At 41.6% G+C, this 26,603-nt stretch overlaps 2 protein-coding genes across 14 annotated transcripts in view; one reads left to right on the plus strand and one right to left on the minus strand.

Moving 5' to 3' along the window:
- Nucleotides 1-16,777, plus strand: part of LOC132911242 (RING finger protein nhl-1) — a 56,557-nt gene extending 39,780 nt beyond the window's left edge. For 5 of the 8 annotated variants that reach the window (XM_060967721.1, XM_060967722.1, XM_060967723.1 and 2 more), the window contains 7 exons: nucleotides 336-657; nucleotides 2,076-2,293; nucleotides 3,307-3,578; nucleotides 4,319-4,634; nucleotides 5,695-5,805; nucleotides 5,887-7,477; nucleotides 12,378-12,857. In XM_060967721.1, coding sequence (XP_060823704.1) covers nucleotides 336-657; nucleotides 2,076-2,293; nucleotides 3,307-3,578; nucleotides 4,319-4,634; nucleotides 5,695-5,805; nucleotides 5,887-7,477; nucleotides 12,378-12,623 — 3,076 coding nt within the window. In that variant the 3' untranslated portion in view covers nucleotides 12,624-12,857. Of the gene's footprint in view, nucleotides 1-335; nucleotides 658-2,075; nucleotides 2,294-3,306; nucleotides 3,579-4,318; nucleotides 4,635-5,694; nucleotides 5,806-5,886; nucleotides 7,478-12,377; nucleotides 12,897-13,481; nucleotides 13,644-14,147; nucleotides 14,329-14,561; nucleotides 14,844-15,605 lie in introns of those variants that run through there. The other 3 variants (XM_060967726.1, XM_060967727.1, XM_060967728.1) reach the window with 3 other exon arrangements.
- A 237-nt stretch (nucleotides 16,778-17,014) lies between these two features.
- LOC132911244 (calmodulin-binding transcription activator 2-like) overlaps nucleotides 17,015-26,603 on the minus strand; it is a 40,468-nt gene continuing 30,879 nt past the window's right edge. For 3 of the 6 annotated variants that reach the window (XM_060967730.1, XM_060967731.1, XM_060967735.1), the window contains 7 exons: nucleotides 26,294-26,541; nucleotides 25,993-26,192; nucleotides 25,674-25,781; nucleotides 24,489-24,646; nucleotides 23,834-24,330; nucleotides 23,070-23,225; nucleotides 17,015-22,225 (listed from right to left, as the gene is read on the minus strand). In XM_060967730.1, coding sequence (XP_060823713.1) covers nucleotides 22,087-22,225; nucleotides 23,070-23,225; nucleotides 23,834-24,330; nucleotides 24,489-24,646; nucleotides 25,674-25,781; nucleotides 25,993-26,192; nucleotides 26,294-26,541 — 1,506 coding nt within the window. In that variant the 3' untranslated portion in view covers nucleotides 17,015-22,086. Of the gene's footprint in view, nucleotides 22,226-22,889; nucleotides 22,915-23,069; nucleotides 23,226-23,833; nucleotides 24,331-24,488; nucleotides 24,647-25,673; nucleotides 25,782-25,992; nucleotides 26,193-26,293; nucleotides 26,542-26,603 lie in introns of all 6 variants that reach the window. The other 3 variants (XM_060967733.1, XM_060967732.1, XM_060967734.1) reach the window with 3 other exon arrangements.

Consider the following 26,603-nt stretch of genomic DNA (forward strand, 5'->3'; position numbering starts at 1 on the left):
AGGAAATCAGTGAAGTTTAGCTAATGAAATTAATTCCATATATTGTATTACGTTTGTAGTATTAACTGTCTAGCATTTTCTCCCGCTGTCTTGCTCCAAATTTGTAGAATTAATTCTAGAAACTAGAATTAGAATTTTTAATATCGTTCGCCTAGAATCTTCCAAATCTAACGTTCGAAAGTGCCAACGAAAAAATCTTCCATTCTCTTGGTCCTAATTTAGAATATTAATCCAGAAGGTGATACTCGAAATTTGTAATATCATTCGGCTAGAATTTTTGAAATCTAATATTCGCAAACACCGGCGAAGAAATAATAGAATTATTATTGCGACAGGTACGATGCACCAGAATACGAAGTGCCGAGGAACAAATCGAGATACAGAAGTCGATTTATGCGACATCGGGACGGGGACGATTCGGATGGCGACTCGAGGTCGACCGTGAGGTTTACGTCGACGCCACAGGAGCCCTCGGGACTTCGTGAACGTGTCCTGGACACAGAAGACGCGGCACGCGGGCCACTTTCCGGGATTTTTCGACTCACAGACTCGCCGCGTATTATGAAGAAGCTTCAAGAATACGAGAGAGCCGGAAAAAGAAAGAAGGAGGAACCGGTGTCACATCCTGCTCAACAACCTCAACCACCAAAACCTCAGGTTAATGAATAGCAATTTCACCCCTTTAATTCCGACCACGGTTATTTCAACGCTACGAAACTCTTCCACGAGTTACTTCAATAAAATACTCAGTACTTTTTTTGTCTCGCTTGTTTTCGATAGAAAGAAAAAACTATGCAGGGAATTTAGCTTGTAACTACAGTATATCGCACGCGAATCGTTGAATTTAATTCGAAAAAGCGAACCTCTGTTTAGCCGATGCCGTTCAGTTTGTGCAGTTTTAACGGTGGTTATCGATTTCCTGGTCGACTCCCACCTCTCGTAATATTCTCAACGTTCCCGTAGCTTTCTCGACTAAAGAAAACAACACTCGGCGCCAAATGAAATTATCGTGTTTACAATTATACCACTGAGATCGTGTATTTCGAACGATCAATTCGTATTCGACCACGACAACATAAAGCATATCTGCCTGATCGATAGTTGAGATCTTCGTCTTCTCGAACAACCAAAACCATCGTTACGATACATGTGAAATCCATTTATAAATTAAATCGTTGACTCGATTGAATTTTTCAGTTCGTCCAATTCGTACGATCGTATTTAGGACAGTGACGCCACAGTACAGAATTTTCACACGGATTCCCATATTATGACAGGCGATATACGCGAATGGATCGTAAGAGACGGTTCGATGGGCAAGCTCGGCGAAAGTAGCTTCGAAATCCCGCGTTATATCGCTTGGATGCGATTCAACGGGAACTAAATTTTTGATCGTTCGATCTATACGTGTATAGTGCCGATACACACGACTCGTAGGAAAACGTATCGCTGTCTCTATGGACACGAAAAGGGAATAAATCTTGAATTTAAAGTAATTGAATATTTCACGCCGGAAAACAGAAAGCGTGCCGCAATATGAAATGTATACTTGATCTCGATTCATAAATATGTAAATAATACGAGACACGAGTGAATAAATTTAGTTTGTAGTTGGCCGTTGTATATTTTTGTACGAAATTCTATTATAATACAAATGAAACATATGAATACACGAATATATTTTGCTCATCAAGAAAAAAGGTTAATCTGTTTCTCTCGTGTTCACTTGCGACAAATCCTCTCTCTTTGTCCCATTACCACACATCTATTCATTCGCTGTTGCATTTCTATGCGTACGTAAAATCAAGGTTAGCATTTTAATGCATCGCCCACGCGTGTGACGAATCACACGGTCAACGTAAAAATATCTCGACTTGTCCGTAAGCACCTAATCACCAACGAGTAATTTATCCTCAGACTTGGCTCATACAGGAAAACAGGAGAAAGGGATAATGGAATGTTTAACAAATTTTAAAAGACAATGGAATATGAGAAAAGATGTTAAAGCATTTATCGGGCAATTTCCACCAAGTTATCGTAATGTACTCGTTAAATATATTCTTTTTATCGCGTAGGTCCAAGTCAGAAAAGTGCCGACAGCGATGGCGAGACAAACCAGCGAGGATGACGAGATTTCTAGGATTAAAAAGCAGAACAAAACGGCGGCCACACCTGCGACTGAAACGCTGGAAGAACGACAACCAGTATCCACACCTACACCTGTTCATCCGCCTCCAAGGGAACAGTCTGAACGAGAACCGGAAGAACCTGCACGAAGACCGATGCCCGCGAGGTTCGTATTTAAAATTATGCTTCGTTTGGCTAAAGTAATCCCTGCACCTGTCCGATTTGTTAATACAATAAGCTCGTTGAGACAATTCAGATACCTGTGATTGATAGTAAAATATACAATTCGATCGAATTCGCCCATAACATTAAGTCACCAGGATCTCGGTCTGTGCGCGTTCCAGTAGTAGAGGCGCGTATCTAGTCGGACAGGCTGATTTATGCCCACCCGATAGAAACCAATCGGTTCGATGGAATATTCCAAGTTCCAGAGACGGCTTCTACTCAATCTCATAACGTAGTATTACCCTGTAATTGCTGAATTGTATGTGTGTGTGTAAGACAGTATCAATGAGACACTTTTATTCCGGAAACCATTATTCTTCTTATCACTTTACTTTGCACGAAATGTGATAATTGAAAAGCTATTTAAAACGACGATAAATAATTTCCATATTTAGAACGTACTTTGATAACGTTCATTTCTGAAGGTTTAAGCAGCAAATTAGAGTCTCCTTTCTCAATTTTCTTTTTTTCTCAAATATTGGTCTTTTTTAATTCTTGAATTATACTTTGCTTGCCCAGCATTCCTCGCGGTTTAAACCGAAGAACGAAAGGTCAGTGTAATATATTTCTGAAAATGCTTCTAAAATAAAAGAGATTCCTATCGACATAGCAAAAGTAATTTTGAATCAACGAACGTAGAAAGAGATGAGAAAATGATTGAAAATGAATGGCGGCAGTGTCGGTCAATAGAATCCCGAATTGAACAATTCCGCACCTATGATCCGCTGTTGATCGTTTATGCAGCAGTTTATACCGTGATCTGGAATAGGATTTTGGAATACACGCAACCACAGAATGGATGAATCGTAGGCGGATGATTGCGTTATACGAGATCGAACAAAGAGAGCTGCGATGTAAACTAATGTCATCGGTACAAATTACGTACGAATGTTCGCTGCTCTATCGAGTTTACTGACTACAGGAAGTCGTTAATTGAAATATCGTTGCTCGTAGGAGAACTTCCACGGATACCCACACTCCTGCGACGAGAAGCGCTTCATCAGACTCGAGCACGGGCTCCGAGAGCTCAGGAGGATCAGGAATCCGCAGCACGGGTGCACCATTCACCGCCGAGGAAATGAAGCAGAAATACTTGTCGAGAGCACCGACGTCGAACGCAACATCTACGATCTCGTCGCCGCACAGCGGCACACCACCGACTGCCAAAGACACCGCCAACGCCTCTCCCACTTCGCGATCCTTTCAGAGCCGTTTTTTAGGCGCAGGTAAGTTTCTACTTAACGACCATACCGTTACGCAAATCAACGCAAAACGCGTCTAAATTGGACATCGATCCTTCTTTTAACTCTTATGTCAATACCTTTCTGTGTGTTCTCGTTTAAACTTATTTATCTACCCGGCAAGTGATTTCCGACTTCGAGTAGATCGTGTATATTTGAACGCTACAGGAGACGAGCGAGATAAATTAAACTGACAATCTGGTTACGAGGAAACAATTTCAAAATTCGGTAGAGGTAGAAGAGCAATATTATATTTTATATTCTTCAGCATATGCAAAGGTATTTGCGCATATCCTTATCTCTCAACGAAACGTCGATTTTATCAGATGCTGCGCGTTTCATTTTCGTATGAAAGCACCGCTAGAAGATAAGAACTTTCATATACTTGGGTCTAATTAATTATGAATATAATACTCACTCGCAAATTTGATAACACCTTCGATTCAGAAATTCATCGATCAACGGCCATCATCATCGGGCAACGTTGAAAATTTCCGGTATCGACGTAAGGATTACCGCGAAATATCCGAGAACCGGTTATTTCATATATGAACGTTTAACGACCCAAATCTTAAGATCATTATGATTATACCACGGGTACCATTAACGAATCCACGTCCGATCCAAACGACGTTTCCAAAACGTAATTTCGCCTGGAAAGCGAAACGCGGAAGACCGTTTGATATTTATTTGAACGTGTACCGGATTTTCACATATCTCTGTAGGTAACCGTGCAGCCCCGCCGCCACCCACGCAACCACCTCCAGCAGCGCGAGAGGAAACGGCCATAAAGAAGAAGGAGGAAGAGGAGGAGGACGACGAGGAAACTAGTAGTTCCTCGGAGGAGACGGAATCCGAGACTGAGGAGGAATCGGAAACCGATGCACATCCGTCGGGCACGACGACCTCGACAACACCCTCGACCACTGCACAGGATCGTCAGAGAAGCGAATCCGCGATGGCGAGGACAGATATCGGGCCTCTGCTCGCTCGAAGCGCAGAAGCTAGACGAGGTAGCAAGGAAGACTCTCCTACGACCAGGCAAGTATATTTTCTGCCGAAAATTCTAATTCGAGGGTTTCTTGTTTCTATTAACAAGTAACATCGTGCGAGAATCCATCGATCGACGTGTATACGTACGTGGCGAGCATATAAATAACAATTTGTAATTATTCTTTGGAATTAAAAATTCGAAGGTCGTGTTTGAAAGCACAGTAGAACCTTGATTATTCAAACTAATCTGGCGTTGTTTAAACACACGAATAACGTTATTTTCGTATGGGAGAAACTCGTTTATTTTCAACTATTTTTACAAACGTTAACGTCAAACGAGAACAGAAACTTTCGAATAAAAATGTGGCGATTTATTTCGTGTCTACTTTTGTTTTTTCAAGGGACCATTCCCAGACGTTTTAATTTGTTCATTGTTTCGTTGATCGATGTTCCGATAATTAAGATTCTACTGAACGAAAAATGTATTTCCAACGCCTACGTTATAGGGGAAGAATAATAATGAAACAGTTTATGATACGGTTAGTCGAATCTACGAGTACGAATCTTTATTTAAATTAAACCATCTCGTAAATTAAACGAGAAGCTTTAACAGGCAGATTTTTTGCGTCCATCGCGGGATCAAATTTTGCAAAAAGCAATGCAAACGAGGGGTTCACCGCGTGTATCCGGGGATCAATCTATACCTTTCTCTCGACTTGTTTCTGTATCTTAATAAATAACGACGGTGATGCAACTTAATTTGAAAGAGTGAAAAATCAATAAATAGGGTGGACGAACGATGTACCAAGAATTTTATCGTAGCAAACGACGTCGATAGGAGAATCGATCGTAACTTCGAACTGTTCAACAATAATCTTTCGGACGATATCTCGCGACGAACTCTCGAGCCATAAAGCTTCGAGAGCGGGTCAGAAATTGCTAGCGATGGTTAGACGATGATGTACACGTAGAAAATACCATCGTAAAGTCGGTTAGAGATCGGTACAAGGAGATTGACGAAACGAACTGATAATTCGGGAAACGCGCGATAACAAGCGTTAAAGGAAAATTGAACTAGAATATCGAGCGATGTCAACTCGTGTCTCAGGTATTCGTCGCCGAGAGGAAGTCCCGCGCATTCGGTGACGAGCCCGACAACTACGACGACCACGACGCCGACGGGCGGCGCCGCGACAACGCCGGCCGGCTACACCAGCAGGTTCGTAGCACACGTAGATCACGGTCAGAATCATCAGGCCAGTTCTAATTCCAATAACCCCCACGACCGTAATCGTTTTAGGACGTTTAGTGACGAACACGATGAACCGTCAAACACCGATCGTGTCGAGGATTACGAAATCGCGGCTAAGAACGCGGATTACGATATTGTCGGTGCAGACGGATCGATGGTTAAACCGCAGTCGAACAAACGAACCTATATACCGGACGATAGTACGGACACCGACGAAACGATCACCTCATCCTCCTCCTCCTCCGCCACTAGATTCAAAAGTCTCGAAGGTAACGGTAACGATAGTCGAGTAGAGAACCGCAGAGAGGTCAACGAAGACGCGTTAATGGAAGGTCGTTCGGGGAACGACGTGAACTCTTCGTTATCCGCTTGGACCGACCGACGAGCGTCGCTCGCTCAGCCAGCTACAATCCGAGATAATGGATACCAGCCAGATAAGACTGCGAGTTCCAATGGATCCCTGGAAACCTCGCGAGAGACGACCATCAACGGTGACGGAAGGAAATACGCGAATGGGTCGAGCGATAAATCCAACAACGTGGAATCGAGTTCGGAGAGCGAATCCGAGAGCGCCACCGAGAGCGCCACCGACAGCGACTCTGAAAGGGACGAGGAAGAGGACAAAGAATCCAGAGACGAGAATAGTAACATAATGAATAAAAAGACTGAAAAGCCGGAGCAAGGTCGAGCCTCGGACATCCAACACCTGAACGATACCAACAGTGAGGATGAATCGACCAGTTCGGAGACCGACGATCAGACTACCGTATTAAGCGTACCGTCCAACTCTCATTCCGAAAATAGTTACACCGTTCTGGAACGATACGACGATAGAAGCACGAAGCGGCGAAGCTCCTCGATACTCGATGACAAAAGTATCGAGGAATTGTTCGACGACAACGGATGGGTGATTACTGATCAGGATCTGCAGGCAGAGAAACCTCGGAGGATCTCCAAAGATTTCAAGTCGGTCGATCGCAATGACTCAGGCATAAACAACGAAAACACTGACAACGAGTCATCCTCGAACGACGAGAAAAGTAACATTCTGGATAGCGATACGATCGACAAGGAGGATAACGAAAAGACTGAAAACGAGAACGCGTTAAGTATATCCGAATCGTCTGAAAGTTTATCGAGAAGTCGAGCGTATAGACAAAGTAGCATTGGCAAGAACGGTTGGCTAGTGTCGGACGAATCGGAGACTGAATCTGACAGAGCCACTTCACCCGTGGAAAATGCTGCGATCCGAACTGAGACCGATACGACTGAGGCTTCGAAGAATGTAGCGAGTATCGAGGATGAGAGAATGAATGACGACGATGCGTCAACACCGACGTCGACCACGGTGAAAGAGAAAAAATCTGAAAGTGGGAAAGATTCGATCGTGGCCGACAACGTCGACGAGAACGGTTGGGTGATTCTAAACAAGGTGAACAACTCGTCTACGGGGAAAAATATCGAGGGCGGAAGCATGGACGAGACGAGCACGATTCGTTCCCAAACGACCGACCTCGTAGCGAGAACTAACATTGAGAACGGTGCATTAGTCGCGAACGCTACCCAATCCAAAGAGACCGAGACTTGCAACGAGCACGAGGACACGCCTGGTGTCGATATCACTATACCGATGCAAATGGTAACCACCGTTTTCTGTGTGTCCGTACTGTGTTACAGCGTTCTAATCAATCTGTTCCTGTAACCTGTCTACTATACACCTCTTTGCCCATTTCTCACCGTATTTACGTTCACGCCTTCTTTTTGTCGTTGTTCGTCGGTGTTAGTAGTAAAAGACTGCAAAGACTACTCTCACAGATACAGACGAGACTGTCTCGATTGCAAGATACGACGCAGCAGTTTCTTCGTTCGTTATTTTTATCCTTGCGTTCGTTCGCTTCGATTCCCTCTCGTTCTTCGTGTTTCCTTCGTGGCAGGAAGGAACGCCGGCCTCGTGGAACATTTGTTTTAAACCGTAAAAGAGAAACAGAGATCGGAGAGGAAGGTGTCGAACGTCGAAGAATGGAATTCCTCGGACTCTTGCTCGGCGAACGATTCGTTTACCTGTGTTCCGTCTGAACTCAAGCGCTAGCTATTTGTCGCCTCTTTTCGCGAAACTGCTGCCCGTCTTCTAACGTCTTCCAATCGATATCATCGACCATTCATTCACGTCGGATCACAGACATTCGAAACAAAAAACTAACGAACAGAGTATGCATAATATAACCGATTAGACCTCAATTGAGTATTTATTGTATGGTAAAAAAACTTGCATTTTATATATTGTGATAATCGTACGTACGATCGTAAGTGTAACTTTTTGTTCCTACGTTGATCACCCGCGACTATTAATCCCCGCATTGCTCAATACACGTAGCTTCGTAGACGCGGAAGAAAAATTAAGAAACACCGCTCTAGTCGGCAAAACTAAGCGTAGTTCAGCGCAGTTAAAGAAACCGTCCTCCTACAGTGCAGCTTAAGTCCACGCTGAAATAAACGCTTTTGAAATCGTTCCCATTGAGAACACGGCCGCGCTAATGGCACGTCGCGAGACGAAATGTGACGCGTAAGACTATTACGATTACAGTGGTTACGTATTCCAACGAACTGGCTTTCTCACGAACGAAACATCTAACGACTGCGACGCACATATTCATCAAAATCTGTGTATATATTTGATACATATTTGACGTATCGAGTTCGTCGGAACGTTAATTCGTCCGACTACGCATCCACTGTAACCATAGCCTAACGCGTGACAAGCCATTCCCGTTAACCCGTGATCATTTTCATATCATTGAAACTTTTTGTACTCTTTTTCCTAGTGAATAGACTTGCGTCAGTTTGTTGGTGTGGTAAATAAACTGCATTTCTTTGTGATAACTCGTATTATTTATTTCCCTCTCAACATGTCCTCAGTTTAGATAAGCATATAACAGAACAACGAAACAGAGAAATGTCGTATCCCGCCTGTAAATCTCTATACTATCTGTTCGTTGCTATTACTCGTATCTTTCACGCGTCTCTGTTCTTTGTTTTTTCTTAAAATTGTATTTATCGTTTCTTGTCACCTCAGTTTTCCAAGTATCTTTGTCGTTCGTATTCTTATTCGTATACTTTGTTGTCCTTCCTTCAGAAAATACGTAACAAGCGTAGAGAATAAAAGAAGAAGAAGAAAAATGCATCTTTATTTATTGCACTAACAGATTGAACGTTCTCGTCTCAGAATCATGTGAAATCCTCTCGTTACTCGTTTACACGCACCACCCACCGCCCAACCCCTAGCGAGAAATTTCCACGAAGGCGCTCAGCTTTCCTTTATATTTAAGACCTCCCTCGAACTCTGTTGCACCACATCAAGATGCACGCACGCTCATACCACGAATTTACAGCTTACTCGACGAAAATGTAGTTCCGAGGAGAAGGTAAAAATCGATCCACGTGTAAGAGGCTCGCTACGATCAAGGTATCATACATGTTCGTTGTCGACATTAAAAAACTTAGTATTGGATGCTTTGAAAAACGATACGAAGCTTCTTCCAATCGAATTATCGAACAAGCGAAGCTATCGTTTGCAACGTAGATAGATTAATCGAGGTTTTAATGATTTAACAACGACAATTTGGATCTGACAACGCTTCGTCGAATCTGATTAACCTGTTTGCAATCACTCGCGAGATATCTCGCGATACAGCGTCGTTCGTGTAACGATGAAAAATTTTATTAAGTTGCAAATTACAAATCGATGAATCAACGTCTTGGACGGATAGGTGGCAGCTTCTCAGGAACGATATCCGTTACGATATATATCACACGATGGTAGGAGAAGGATATTCTGAATTTTTTTTATGAACCTGATTCTCTGTCACGGAAAATATTTTCGATATTTTGATGAAAATATCTGCTCACGAAATATGAATAAATGTGCAACGTTGAATGAAGGACGTGTTATACGTGTAGCAAAAAAAATGCTCACTTGATTTTACCTATAAATATTGAAAAAACAGACACGTGAGATATTTCATCCTTGACGCTACATGAATAATATTTCATCGTGTGATATCTCGTTCGAGGTTACAAAGCGGTTAAGTGATTTCCTTTCGAGCTTCTCTAATAACGATGAACTTTATGGACCATTAAGTAACATCGAATTCGAAATTTACGAATGTCAACGCAAGAACACGTGAAATATTACGTAAGAAACTAATGTGACCGCATTATGCACGATACGGAAAGTGGCGAGGTATGCCGTAAAGGGTTTAAATATAACCCGTTTGTTACTTTAAATATCCTACAGCTCGGATAGTCAGTGGATCTATATCGGTCTGTAGTCTGCTTGACTGGAAACACGGATGTTATTCCAATACGTTTTAGCGTTTGGCGTTCACTAAACGCGGTAGCTCGAGAATCATCTCGAGATTTTAAAGCGAACGGTACAAAAAAACGTCGTGGAAACTGCCGAACCACCGAGATGTAGCGTTTAAGGTGTTTGAACGTTACGAGCTGGTTGAAACATTTTCTCTGGCCCGAAAACACGATGAACCAGAACGTTCGAAAATTCGATGGCGACTGAAACATCGGCGCTGTTCAAAGTTTACACGAGAAAAGCAGAAAAATGTAGGTTAGAAGTGGTCTTAAAATTTTACGATTACTGTTTACGGTAGCTTCTCTGTCATACATATTTACCACGTATATATCAAAAAAGGAATGTTTATCGTGGCCAAGGGCTGATCGAAAAAGAACGTGTCTTGGAGAAACGCGTGTTAAATGAAAAATAATTCGAATGGAAAATAAATTCTTCTATAAATTAAAATAGGAGATGCAACAAACGAGTATCGAATTAACAGGAAATTAGAAATTCCTTGTTGCATGCATTCGGCACTCGTAACTCCACTCTTTCATTCTGTTACGCTAAAAACACGCGAATTAATCGTTTGATCTCGAATTGAAACGTAACAACGAATTTTATCAGATGATTAAAAAAGAAAAAAGGAAAAAAGAAAAAGAAAATCGATAATTGAAAGCAAAAGATCTACTTTCTCCGGAATAAAATTGCTTCCGACGATACATGGTTCTTGTTTACTCGCCACTTTCCACAATTTATGGGGGATATGATAAAGAACTGACATATCAAACAGCGTGCTACAGATTGATATATAACACAGTAGATATGCATCCGTTTTCACTACTCTGTATACCATGGATACACGGCTGATTACACGTCAGATTTATACCACGTTGTGACTAATTGCCACGGATCCCACGATAGAATGGTAACTAACACTTGGACTGATATAATAGTGAGAAAATGTAACGCGATATATCACGAGAATAGGACGTACGTATGGTTATCAATGAATACCAGCATGATCAGAAGATAAGCTGGCAGAATGCGAAACTATCGCTTCGAGATCGCGACACTCGGTTCCAGGGGACGAAACACGTCACAAACTGCATCATCCATCAAACGTATTTCATTCTGACGTACGTGTTACTAAATATATAGCTATAACTGCAAGTTAACAGCTCCAACATTTCGACGACTCAAGCTTCAGTTTTCTGCTCTTCAAATAACCAAAGAAGCTATTGATGTCTGCGCGAATATCCGTGAACTGGACGAAGTACGGAATCGGTCGCTTGTAACTCGTACGGTGGCTCACGAAAGTATTTGAACATTTAGCATAGCAAACTTTTATGTACACATTCCATATGTTGTACGAAACATTTTGAAATTTCATTCCCATTGTAATGACACGCGAGTGTCACGATTGTATTCGTCATATTTGAAACCGATGTAAAAATGTAAATAGAAGTTACAAGATATTTGCTACAAACGTATAGGGATTCAGTAAAAAATTATGAGGTTCGTGAGTTTTGTATTTTACATTTCCCTCGAAGGATGTCATTACGTCGCACAAGTATTTTACGTTAAAATTTTGACAATTATTAACAGAGGAATTAAAAATCAGTAAAAACATAGAATATCGAGGAACGACAAATAACGTTCATCGACAAGTATGATGAAACTTCTGCGTTTTGAACCTACATATGCTCGCGTTATTACAACTATGTTGCAGCTTCTATATACATTTTCGGATTAGTTTCAAACCCTACCAATATAATCATAATCATAATCATAACCAAGCGACAATGAAATTTCCAAATGTTTTCTACAGTGAGAAACTTTAAACTGATGATTTTAAACTGATAAATCTAACTACCTTTAGTTTATATACATTTCATGCTACACGTGTCTGTGCACACTGTACAGTTACACATACTTGGATATATTTAACAATACAGAAAACGTTTCTTACTGTATAAAAGTATTTCTGTCACTGTATTCACAAGAGATTTCTACAGGTGTTCGAATACTATCGCGAGCCACTGTATATGTTGCCAATGGATCGATAACCCTTGACATAGACACTTATCGATGGCCAATCGATGTTTTCTCCCATTTTAATCCACCGAGTAACAACAGGCTTCTCGATTAACAAGTTCGATCTGAACGAGCCAACCTCCGTTCCGCAATGTTTCAGGTTCCTGAACAAGAGCAGAAGCCAGGCGGCGATGATGGCGAGTCGGGAACGAGAACGGGAGCGCGAAAGAGAACGAGAACGCGAACGAGAACGCGAAAGGGAAAGAGAACGGGAGAGAGAACGCGAACGAGACGCGGACACGGAGGTCGATTCGCCGCTGTCGACGAGGTCACGGTACGCCGCGTTGAAAGAAAGAAGACAACGGCTGGCTCGGTCCAGAAGCTCGCACAACTTCGGCGGAGATGACCTCGACCTCGACGAAGAGCCACCCTCTCCGACGACCCAGTCGCCGAACGCTTACTTGGCTGCCAAGTACGGAGCCGGCTCTGAACTGGCCAGAAGTCGGAGTACTCACGCCTTAAAGTCGAGAGAACCGAGTCCGGAGCGTGATAGGGTTGGCACAGAGAAGGATGGCGCAGCTTTGAGTTCGTGGGCACGATACTTGAAGAACAAATACGGGAATCGCACCACCAAAGACAAGGAGCCCTCGTCCTCCGCCTCGACGATTCCATCATCGAGGTACGGTATTAACGTTGAGTGTTTTCACAGCTTTTGTGGTCAAACCGACTTGTTTATGTTCGTATCTAATATTTTTACTGTTCTAGCTTGTCAAAAAGCATAAAAAGATTTTACGATCTTTGTAAAAATGTATTGGGGTAGTGAAATATGGAATTGGAACACATTGAAATGTGTCGCAAAAATGAATTATTATATTATATTAGGTTGATTGAAGAGCTCGTAGCTTTTTTGACAAAAAAAAAAAAAAACGAACAGGTTTTCAAAGAGAAATTGGTGAAGGTATTTGATAAATTAATATGTTATGTACTATTCGGTGAAATTGATACTGTATGGAAATGAATTACCTTTGATTCTTTCAAGTTTCGTTATGAATTTTCCGAACAACTCAATACCATCAGCTTTTAAATCAAACGTTCGAAGGATTTTTCTGGGAAGATACAAATATGCAAGTGAAGCTTCATATTCGCGGCATAAACATTCAGGTTGCCTACAGAGGCTGAAACGATTAAATTGCTTCGACCAATGATGAGGGAATTTCCCCTTTCTCCAGACACGAAAGAGTCCTTCTTTTCATTTTATTTGCAGTGGAAGCACTACCTCGAGGAGATTATCGCTGGGACTACCTTTGAGGCACGGTGGTCAAACATCCTTCGAATCTTCTGACGACGATCAAAAAAACCCGTCAGGCTCCCCCACGTCCCCTACAGCAGCTCCCGTTATACCCGCGGCAGCAGGTTCCTCCACTAGGTGAGTCTATTTATCATTTGAGCCTGTCACAAGCCACATTGATCAACTTGGTAAATTGAAAGATTAAAAAAAGCGATTACGTTGCAAATATTATTTTTAAATTTACTTCTTCAAATTTTCTACAGTTTGTATCATCCTCTTGCAGTAAATAAATGGTTCCTTGATAATGGAACGTTAATCGCGTATACTTTGCAGCTGAGAAGAAGACCAGCGTAAGGAATGCAGGCTCGATCGAGTCATTTCGAACAGACCCGACATAATCATAAAAATAAGCACACATATTGGCCAAAAGTGTCACGTATTCAAATAAAACAACATAGCAACGCGCAAGGGTGAACGATAGAGAGCAGCACATTCTTTGTCCCTGTGCCAACCCGCTATTTATCTTTTCAGTTCTATATAACGAAACTGAAAAATTGCAGCAAAATGTGAAGTTAACCGGTTTGGCTTGTGACAGGCTTGTTTAAACAGATGTGAATAAGCAATATGAAATTTTCATATAAGGAAATGGTTGTTGAAATTTGACAGCAATGGCCGGAGGAGTCACTACTTGCTGAAGCGGCGGCAGCTGTTCAAGTTCGGGATGCGGGGGAGCGAAGCCGGATGCTTTACCTGGCCGAGAGGCCTCGCGGTTGGCCCTGACAATTCCATCGTCGTAGCCGACAGCTCTAACCATCGTGTTCAAGTAATTCGTCCTCAAAAATACCTTAGAGATTTCTCATATTCCGTAATAAGTTCGTAAAGTACATATTCTTCAAAACGACCAAATCGAAGGGCGAATAAAATTTATTACGCGATCTAATAACACGTACTGTTGTTTAAAACAACGTCATCGTCAATGCCAGGGAAAGCTTTTTGACGATATAAAAACGAAGGAAGATTGATCGATGTATTGAAATATGGCGTTGAAATTTACAGGTATTCGACGGTAATGGGAACTTCATGAAGGAGTTCGGAACATATGGCAGTGGCGAGGGTGAATTCGATTGCCTCGCCGGGGTGGCGGTTAACAGGATCGGACAATATATCATCGCGGATCGTTACAACCACAGAATTCAAGTTCTCGATCCTTCCGGTCGTTTTCTGAGAGCTTTTGGATCCCAAGGGACCGCCGATGGTCGGTTTAATTATCCTTGGGGAATCACCACGGATGTTCTTGGATTTATTTATGTGTGCGATAAAGAGAACCATCGCGTACAGGTACGTGTGTTCGCGATTTTGTTATTTATTTTTCTTTCTGTTATAAACTGTTCGGAGAATCGTATAAGAAAAGTGCAAGGCCTAAAACGGCAGCGTCAATGCGACAACATACACGAGACCCTGAAAGATATCACACTATGTGAGACTTCTTTACCTATATTGTATTGTGAACATACGATAATGATACAAATATAATGTTAGTTTCAGTGTTCATTAACCCTTTTCAAGCCCTCACTATGTGTACCTAGACTTTGTATAGTTAATCCTGAATAAAAAGCCTTAAAAAAAAAGACTTTTTCTGAAATAAAAAAACATTAATTTCGAGTAATTCTCTGTTTGAACCCCCCGAACTCATGGAAATGAGAAACGTGAGAGCAGCTACGGGTGAACGATCACAGTTCTTCTATAAAAAAAAAATAAAAAAAAAAGCATTAGTACGAAGGGAAAATGATGCTTACTTGAGACACACGGCGTTCGACAATGGACGAAACGTGAGTTATTTTACAGCGAGAATACTAAACACGTAATCCCTCGACTGATACCCTTTGCGATCTCCAACCTCGTAGGTTTGTGTACAAAGGTCGATTATCCGCTAATTGGTGTGTGCAAGATATCTTGTGGTAGCGTGTCGTGTAGGAAAAAATAATCCAGAAACTATAATCAAATTTCTAATATAAAGCAAATAATCTCTGTGTAACGAAAGCGTCTGTATGTTGAATTGTATCATTTGTACAATCGCTGTAACAAAATATGTTTTCGCAGGTATTTCAGTCAGACGGTACGTTCGTGGGCAAATTCGGTTCCTGCGGAAGCGGACGTGGCCAATTGGAACATCCTCACTATATCGCGGTGAGCAACACGAACCGCGTGATCGTCAGCGACGGCAACAATCATCGTATCCAGATATTCGACGTGAACGGCCACGTGCTGACCTCCTTCGGATCCGAAGGTTCCGACGAAGGTCAGTTCAAGTTCCCAAGGGGTGTCGCTGTTGACGATCAGGGCTACATCGTCGTCGCCGACTCCGGTAACAACCGGATACAAATATTCAGCCCAGAGGGGGCGTTCCTCAAGTCTTTCGGCGGATGGGGCAGCGGTGACGGTGAATTCAAGGGTCTAGAGGGTGTTGCTGTCACATCGACCGGTAACATCGTCGTATGCGATCGCGAGAATCACCGCGTTCAAGTGTTCTGATTTCGTTTCGTTTCGTTGTGTTCTCTCTTATTTCTTCTGTGATTCGTCGACCAAGGACGTCGAACGATCGCAAAGGAGGGCTGTTTTAAGGAAACAAATTCGGTATTTTTCATGATACTTTGGATTTTTGGTCGTATAATTAGGACGAGCAACACTGTGGTCCATACTTTTGATCAGAAGGGTTTCCAGAGGTCGACGAATATCGCGTGGAAAGAACGAAAAGCGCGCTTCGACGATGAATGAACGAGACGTCGCCGCGTTAACTGCTTGCTTGCGTTAGAAATTAACATGTAGCTGTGCTGTGCTGAGCTAATCATCTTACGGGGAAGCCCTTTGACACAGAGACCATGGAAGCTTCGATCTTTCTTTCGAGAGATAATATATTGAAACGATTGGGTTGGAAATTTCGTATTTCATTTCAATGTATGGCTTCGATGCGAATACGTCTGTAGCCGAGACGAATCGACGATGGAACCGAAATGGAACTCTTGGACGTCGGCCAATTTACGGAGTTTAGCTTGAAGAATGAAAAAAGAAAAGGAGAAAAAAAATATCATTTTGTCTGTTCTTCTCTCTCGTCTTACCCCCTTTCTCTCATTCTACCATCTTCCTCGTACGCACATCATACCCGCGTAACTTAATTTAATTTATACTCAAAGTGACAACAATACAGTTTGTACCGTTTGTATGCTTCAAATAAATTGTTGCGGAAGTAATAAAAGAGAAACGAGAAAAAAGGACGTGTCTTGTTTTGATCTGTCCGCTGAAAAACTTCCATTTGAAAAACGTTAAGAAACAAGAAAAAAAAAAAAAGCAAAAGAAGGAAGTCACCAGTCTCACCTTCTATCAATCCATTGATAATCTCAATCTTAAAAAGCCAGCCGTGGAAATTAAGAGGATTCGGTAGCTTGTGTCTTGGACGAGTGCCTAGAGCTAGAATAGACAAATAAGCGGGGGTAAGTCAAAAGGTAAGTGAGTCAATAAATATATAATTTATTAAATGCAATGATGAAATGGTGTAACAATAGGGGGCGGGCGAACGGCGATCATAGGATCGCCATAAGGGCGGACAAGAGGGAATACGCTGCCCCGCCCAACACCCCCGGATCGGAAATATAGATAAAATATTTTCGTTATTATTTACAATATTAGTTGAACGTTAGTCAATAAATAATAAACAGTGGCGTAATCCTTTATTTAATATAATTTAATAATGTAATATTACGTTTGCGATAATAAAAATATTACAAGAGATGGAGCCTTTACCATTATTCGTTTCCACTAAAAGTAGCACGAACTTGTTTAAATTATTGCAGCCATCGTTCCAAAATTCACGCGATCAGACAGATCCCCTTGAAACCGTGTTTGACCACGTGTGTCGACGATCGATATTCGTTCAAGAAACCTTTACTGCCATCGTTCCACGGCAAATGATAAGTATCCAAGAAAATCAGCTTTCGTGAATTTTCGAACGTGAGTAAACGTCGGCTGGATGTAGATGTCGAAACAGCTGTCGAAACCATCAACCTTCCGGGATAGTCGCTCTTCGCGAAATCGAATGGGATTTAACAAATTAATTAATCGGCGTTACGCTTCCTCGATATCCGTATAGAAAAACCGCATAGACGGCGCGGAACGTCGAAACAACGCCACGCCGCCGGATTATCACAACGAAAGTACGCGACATGCTTGGACGTTATTATCGAGTAAAATACAGAGGGTTGATACCTCGATAAGACTAGAAATATGTTTATGTAACGCACGGGCCAGGCAGGCAGCAAGCAGGTACAAAGTGACCGTCTTAATCAAGGAACAGTGAGTAGAACATGAGCTAGGCACCGATATCCGATCGTTTCGACCTTTTCGACATCGTGATACAAACGTCCTACAGGATGACCCGTGATACACCAACATGACGTCAAGATCGAAGGTGTCGCATCTCGTATAAAACGCGTGGACATACAACTTTCCGCAAAACTTTTTTTCTACAACATCTTTTCTTCGTGATGTTACTCGTAACGTGCATATTCCTTTGTTTCCTGATATATTCAGTAATGTTGCGTGTCGCCGATAAAACTTGTTCACTCGTTAAGAAAATGAATTTTTTATCTCTTCGAGGATAATCACGTGCCTGTGTAATTTGAAACGCCAATTGATAGATGATTCTCGGTCGTGCTGGTTTATAACGAGGCATCTTACACGCGTATATATCTCGTGCGATTTTCTGGAGACTGGACAATTGGAAATATTCGAATCTATAGCGCGAATCAATCATTCCCAATCAAAGGAGAAGTTTTTTTTTTTGTTTTAATAGTTCCTCTATACCTACTGATTCGTCTCTGCATCTAGAAAGTTTAGTTTGAAAAGTGGCATGACATATTTTCTCATCTGTATCGAGTTTAATTAAGTAGTAATAAAGTTATAATTAATTATTTATATAATTAATTAAAGTGGCAGCAGTTAGGCCATGCGGCTCCTATCATCTAGTCGTCTTTGACTCTTGGCTTTCTTACGTAGATTTAAAAATTTGTTTACTTATTAAACTTTTATATTTTGAGAATAATTTTTATTAAGTGACTTTTAAAGTTTATGTATCCTCGAAGCGCCTACCCTAGCGATGTCTTTTAATTAATATTATTTTTTAGCATTTTCTCATTTTTTTCTTTTTAATCCCGCTGTTCTCCATACCTCGATATAATCTTGGTGTACGTGGTAATTTAACGCGATTCTAGAGTAATAATGGGGAATTCTGAAATATTTCGTCCGCGGCGCCGGCTTTTCCATCTGGGAACTTTTCTTAATCGCGACTGAAAAATACTGTGTGCAAATATTTTATACTTTTTTATTTCTTTTTATCTTTTTTTGTATCTTTTTTTTTTCTTTTTGTTCGTTCGTTCTCGAATGTCGGAAAAGCGACGTAACCGCCGTATTTGAAGATCGGGCCACCGTCTCGGAAACTCTCGAAAAAAATCCGTTTATTTCGGCGTGTGTGCACAGAGCTCTAATTCCTCTCTTCTCTTTTTTTTTCTTTTTACTTATTTTCACTTTCTCAAAAAGTCAGAAATTTTTATCGTAAAATTCGAAAGTTGATTGCCACGCACGAAGTTGTACAAGCCCGACAGACTAAAAATATTCCTAAGGTGAGATTTCCTTTTCTTTCGTCATCGGCCACGCTCCCCCGTTTTTTTCATTTTAATCGACTTTTTTTTTTTTGTTTGTCTTGTAATGTACTACATACTCGCTAGCTCTCGTTTAATAGTTTCTTAAATATGTAATAAGCAAAAATATGAATATAATAATAGTTTTGTGTATATAATAATAATTATTATTTTACTCGTCTCATTTTAAGTATCGATAGGATCGTGATTAATTAATTAATTAATTAATTAACAATGATTAAAAGAGTGTAAGAATTTGTCATTCTCTTTCTTTCTCTTCTTCCATTCGCATCCTTCCCTCTCATCATTATTTTTTTTCTTTTTTATTTTCATTATCAACTAATAATTCTTTAAGCTTAATGGCATGAAAATGCTCGTTGGAATTGACTCGTGTGTACAGTTTATCATAATTCATTTTTCTTCTCTCTTTCCCATTCGCGCTCCGCACAATTATTTAACCTCGCTACAAAAACCTCATAGCTTGTCTTAAACACCGGAGGATCAACACAGGATTTCTTTACTTTTTTTTTTTCTTTATTCTTATAAATCGAAGACGAGGATCAATCGGTCCATCTATCAACAGATTCTCCCGACAAATCTGACGGCGTAATCTCGACCCACCATACTGGATTTGTCTGTCTGTCTGTCTATCTTTTTTTTTTTTTTTTGCGTCTCGGCGACTCGCGTCCCCAATGGACGTTGAGACGTTCGATTTTTTGCGTAACTTTTTTTCTTTAGTATTTGCTGCGGAAATACTTTCTTGGATCACCATTAATTTATCACAATAGATTTTTGTCTTCTTAAATCAATTTGAACGCGGGTACCACGGCTGTGCCCCCGTGCGCATATATTCCGCCTCGCTACGCCTTAATTTACCTCTATTTTTTAATTTTTATTCTTTCTTTATCTAAAGAACCTTTAAAAAAATCCCCTACTGGAGAGAGAAACGGTAGGTAGTTTTGTAACAATGTAATCGACTATCTTACCCTAATATAATTCTACGAAGTTGATTATACTGTGACTTTAAGCACAGCCCGTGGATGAAGTGCCCCCCCGTTTAAATAGAGAAAGGGCTCTTGATTTTTTTATGTTTTTTCTTTTTTGTTACTTTTACTTTTTACTTGTTTCTTTAAACTCTTTCTCTCTCTTTCTCTCTCGCTCTCTCGCTCTCTCTCTCTCTCTCTCTCTCTCTCTCTAATTCTCTTATCTTTAATTTTCTCTAGCAGCCTTTTTTGTTCACACGCTCACTCGTCCATGCTCTCTTTCTCTCTCTTCCTAGGTCTCAGATATACCAGATTTCTCCGAAAATAAGATGCTTCTTGTTCATCGACCTGAATTGTATTGCCTTTCTTATTTAAAAGCGACAAAGAAAAATTGTATCGTGCAAGGAAGAGATCATTGCTGCCACCTAATTCAAATATTATGCAGTATCAATATCTCCTGAACGTTCACGTACAACAGATATTGCACCGTGTTATTACGGTAATGAAACATTCGCATCATGCTCGATCGTATTTAAAAAAAAGAAAAAAGAATGGTAGAAAAGAAAAAGAAAATATGTAGAAACGTCGCGAGATTCGAGTCGCTTTAATTCAAAAAATTCGATTTCGCGTAAAGCTGTGTTATAGCGAGGAACAAATAAAAAAATAGCGTTCGATGTACGACAGCAACGAATAAAAAACTTGCGTGTCGGATCTCGATCGCCTTTTTCGTCCTTCTTTTCGACGATAAATACTTAAATATTGAAAAAAAAACAAGCAAATCGAACATCATTCGTACTTTGGTACTTGAAAATAACGCGCTGCGTAAAATACTTAATACACATATGCTTTCTCACTCCGAGATTAATACGTAGAAACATAAATTAAACTTCACAAATATGTAAATTGTACAAAAAGAAAAAAAAGAAGGGAAAAAAAAAAGTTCTTCTTCAACGACGTATCCACGAGTCTCTTATCAATACTGTTCTCTCCTCGTCGTTGTCTATATCGAGTCTTGTATCATTTACGTAAATCATACGTAAAGTAAAAAAAAAAAAGAAGAAAAAAAGGAAACGAACAACAACGTATATAAGCTATTACACTATTGTCGCGTGAGACACTTCGACGGACACGCAACGCGAAAATAATGAACCTCTAGAACGGCTCGTTCAATGTACGGTGCCACAGACTTGCAAGGATAACAAAAAGGGTATGAAGAAAACTATCAATACAGTGTGCCAAAAATCAATGCAAAGTATAGTCGTTCTTAAAAAGGTTTCAGCAAAAAACATAGCCTCTTTCGTATTCTCAGTCGTAAAAGGTATTTGATATAATTGATGCCTCAAGCGGAGGGCAACGTTGCAATTCTACGAACATGCTTCGACCGATGCGATTCTTAATACGATCTTAAATAAATTAATGCATTATCTATTATGCTTGAATCGCCTTACACGTGTACAACGTCTCGTGTACGCGTACTAGAGAGACCATGATAGACCACCTACCTCTGATACCACTTATCGTCAAGGTCGACCGAAGAAACAAATGCAGGAAATAGGCATAAACGGCAGCGTCGAATAAACTGAAGCGAGAAATGAATAAAGTGGATTCAGGTGATGATGTCACGATCCTTCGGCTGAACTGTGGGTCAAAGATGCGAAAGGTGGAAATTGATGTTTAGATCAAAAAGGCAGGTACGTTATTAATCAAGGATGTAGAGAGCAAAGCGTGTCCGTGTCGTGATCGGTCGTCAAAGGCTTCTTGGATTATTTTGTTCCTGGAACCTTGGCGAACCTCGACGATTATTCCGTCGTAGCGTACCCCATGACGACCATTATTGAGTGGCTAGGCTCTATTACTTTGCTTCCGATGTATCATCACCGTTCTGTGTGCTGTTCGATCGACAGTCGATTAAGTGACCTCTTGGTTGGCGGCTACTAGGCTGGCCCCTGGGCTAGATGAGGGCGAGCTTTGGGGGACAGCAACCGCCCGTAAAATGCCCGCTGGCGGCCTCCCGTTCCCGTTTGCGGCGGCCCTGGCGTTCTGCAGCCTAATTCCAGAAATGCATTCGTTCATGTAGATCAAATTTACCGAGCTAACCTACTGCGAATGTGCATACATGACACTGAATGATCAAGCACTCTGAGGAACACGTGAACTACGAAACAAACGAGCGCATCTAACTCGGTAGAACCGCAATTAACACTTTGCTGGCAACGATTGAAATACTTTGTATCACAATTCAAGGAACATTCTTCTTAAACATAAAGGATATAGTTACAGTTTCCTAAATAAAGTACTTCAATTCCCTCTCTTTTGCTTTTCTTTCTCTATCTTCTTTTGTCCTTTTTCTTTTTCTATAAACTAATCTACAGAAGAGCAAAGTGATAATTGAAGAGAATATCTTCTCGTCTCTATGAGAAGCTCCGTTTATGATGACCGTTGCATGGACTCTGGTTACTTTCGTTAAGAACACGATTAAGACATATAAAACAGAAAACACAAAGCACCGGTCACATTCCGTATAATAACACAGAAGCTAACCAAGATAATTCGTATCGGAAACAATAGTTCGTTATTCGAGGGTCGTGAAACAGGGTGCACTGATCGTCCTGGTGAAAGCGAAAGAGCGAGTATCCTTTAAAGAGATACAGGAGCGATAAACGAGCAGTGTTTGCCGCGCGACAATCGCCCTACTTGTTTTCGTTACTTACCGGTCGTGAATCGTCCCACGACAAGCTGCATTAGTACACACAGAAGAGGGAGACTTTAGAACTTTAGATGTCTTTCGTACGATAAGCCTTTCGTGTGCTAACAAGAAGTCTACATAACTAATAATGCGTGCACATCGTTGCAACAGGAAATGCAATTATGTGCACCGGACGGATACTAACTTGATCTTCGACTGCCGCATGAACTGCTGGATCTTTCTCGCAGCCTGATGAGCGGCCTGCTGATGAACCGCTTGCTGTCTGGTGCTAGCCGAGCCTGGACGCGAGCGATAATTCCTGTAGTTGCTTTGTATCACCAGAGCAGCCTTCGTAGCTTGTCTGCGAATAGGAAGAAAAGTATACGCCCATGAAATAAGAACTTGCAATGACACGCTTCGAGAATGCGTCGTGTATGTATATATATGATGGACAAGAGCGAAAGAAGCGCAAGGAAGGTAAGCTTTCATCTCAAACAAAAGTCGTATTAATTTAATGCCAGGTTAATTTTGTATTCAGGACGCCGCAGCGGAGGTAAGGAACTTCCTAAAGTTTTCGGATTATTTACGATGCCAATTAAAAGTTCACCTCCCTCTTCGTATCACCCCTTAGAGGTAGATAGAATGAACTTTGGTGAAATCCGTCCGATTCAACTGGATCGTTAAATTGGCCCCACGGTGGTACGCCTTGTCCTCCCATTTTATTAATTGCAGCTTATTAAAACTAACGTTCAACTCGGCGAAATACCAACGAGAATTTAACTATTCGAACGAGCCGGTGAAAAGTTTCGTGGCGACAAGATTTCGTACATTTAATCGTTGTTATTATTTTCAACTTCGTGTCCGTATTATATAACGATGGAAGTTAAACCCTTTCGTCCGGATAAATCGGGAGGATAAAACGAAGAGTAAATAATACGGCCGCGACGTGTTAAGCTAAAAACAGATTACCTAAAATAAGCGTACTGTTTATGTCGACGATAATATTGTTGGATGAGTACTGCAGCGTGCCTCTCCGCTTCTTCCTGCCTTTGACGTCCCTTGTAATTTCTGTAGGCTTTCTGGATCATTCTAGCGGCGTGATAAAGCTCTCTTTGTTCTCGATCGGACAGAGTAAGTCTGCTCAGATCCGCTTCGTTCCCGTCACCGTTTCCGTTACTTCCACCTGTCACTGTTCCGCAAATTCCAGAACCCATCACGCTACCGAACTTCCGATCTCCACCGGTCGAATAGTACTGGCCGTTATGACCGTTATTTCCGTCAAGCTGCAACTGCAGCTGTAAGAATTCGCAGAAGTCGGCCGTCGTAGGCGGTGGAGATGGCGAGTCCGGTGTGAGACAGCTGCTAGATGGACTCGAGGGACTAGCATCTGCGTCAGCATCCGAGACTGATGCCGCTCCTCCACTGCACTCACGATACGAGTCGAACAATTCTCCAGAATCGAGCGGCTATAACAATTACCACCACCATGCGATATGAATTTCATTCTACGAAGAATTTTATTTTAAGAGTACGGTAGGAAACGTGTTGCTTAAGGTATTTCTCATATAATTTCAAAGAGAAGAATATTGCATAGGTATAGGACTAAGATATACTGAATGCTTACCATTTGCTCCATCAGAGCATCTTCTAGAGATGACAAGGGCGGTGCCGGGGGAGGTGGTGAGGAAGAAGACGGAGAATCACCTTCCGCTCTCTTGATCCTTTCCGGTAGCGCAGCTATAATTTGCTCAGCCAATGTCAGCACCCTCGCGTCTTCTTCCCCTATAAAAAGGAATCACCACCCTAGCCAAACTCGAAAAACGTATTACAGGACCGCCGAAATCACATTGATCACAACATCGAGGATTTTTTGTTTGCTTTTTTTATCTGTTCCTTTTTTTTTTTTTTTTTTTTTTATTTTAAAGCCGTGAACGTATTTTTACGATGAACCAAATCGGACGTTAATAAAACGTGTAACACCAAATATTGCGGATTATTTCGGTTTTTTTTTTTTATATATATATATGCAGTGGAGATATCTACATGACACGAATCGAACGTCTTCAAACAGGCAAATCAGATGGCGAGCGTAGACGTTTTTCTCAGCTTGTTGAATGTTCCGTTCTACGGGTGATCTGACGTAACCCGTGGTATTTTGACAATGTGTGTTTTCCGGATTTAGCTCAGCTGTGCAAATCACGTGTTCTCGTGTAAATTGTCTCGTAGGTTCCAATGTTTTATTGATTGATTATTATTATTTTTATTATTAGTATTTTTGTCACGGATATCCGTTTTAAAACTCGTCGACATAGCCCAGAGACGAGGACTGTCTATCTCTCGGAGAATTGGTCGGCAGCCGATAATAGACGGCTAAGAAAGTTTTAGACGTTACACAGCAATCATCCAACACCAGCAGTTACGAAGGCCAAGCAACACCAATACTGCTTTAAGCTGCAAGAGTTCAGAGGAGTTAGAGGACAGCGAGCCTGGACCATTATCCGGTCGTCTCGTACGCATAGACAGAGAGACAGAAAAAAAAACAGAACACTGTGTGTGTACGTGTGTGTAATGTAATGTGTGAGAAATAGAGATAGAGAGAGAAAGAGAGTAAGGGAACGCAGTTTTAGCTAGGAATACTACGGATCACAGCCCGCGCAGTACTTGTTTATCTAGGCCGATGAATCTATAAGTGTAGTATTAGAAACAGACAGAGTTACAAATATATATGTATATATATGTATGATATATAGTTACAGATAGACAGGCAGACAGACAGACAAATAGAAGGGGAAACGAGGAAGGTACGGACCTACAGTCTCCTGAGGGGTCGGAGCGCTTTCCATTCCCTGCTCGCTGAGGGCTAATGACGAGTCATCCTCTTGCAACAATTCCATGTTGTCCAGCAGCGGCGAGCCACCTGTGTTTTTCGATAAACCCCTTAATGCTACGTTTCCTGATTAATTTTACGCTCGCATGAATTACGACCTTGTACTCTAAATCTTACGGGGCAGAGATATTTTATATGGCGCGGGTCTTTATAGGAAAAGGAACTGTGATTTACGTGTTGGACGTGAATGTATGTGCGTGTATATACGGAAGAGGGCAGTATAATAGCAAACGAGACTAACACAACGCAAGATCGAGACCGCTGTCTTGAGATGGCCTCCTAGGACTAGGGCTGGCGGGTCGCAAGAAAAGCCTCTCGTCTTGTCTTCTCGCTTCGAGTCGATTCAATTCTTCTGCAATCGCCGTGTGACCATTCTCCGCCGCTAACTCGGTCGCGGTTCTGTTCTGACAATCCCTCACGCGAAGTGCCATTGCGTTCCATCTGTGTAAATAAACAGATATTCGCAACACGAACTCAAACGAAATGAAATATTTCGTGACACTCGGTATTAACGCCGATTTCAGGAAACAAAATATATGTACCTATAGAGGATCCTGGCTGTATCCGCGTGCCCCGCTGCACAAGCCCAAGCAAGTGGTGTGAGACCGGCGCTATCCTGCCTCAGGGCATCAACTTCAGCATCTAATACGCTACTAGGATTTTCCGCTCTCCAGTGAAGGAGGGCGCAGGCTAACCTGGAGTAGCCCAATCCAGCGGCCAAATGTAGGAGAGTAGGACCGCCGGATTGTAATGGTTCCGCTCCGGCTCGCCACGGACGGACAACAGCATCCTGAGACATAGATGGTCTCCATTTAAAGGGTCAAGTGTGTTGGAGTTGCTAGCTAGACAAAG

The sequence above is a fragment of the Bombus pascuorum genome, chromosome 10, assembly GCF_905332965.1.
Source record: "Bombus pascuorum chromosome 10, iyBomPasc1.1, whole genome shotgun sequence".
NCBI classification, from domain to species: domain Eukaryota; kingdom Metazoa; phylum Arthropoda; class Insecta; order Hymenoptera; family Apidae; genus Bombus; species Bombus pascuorum.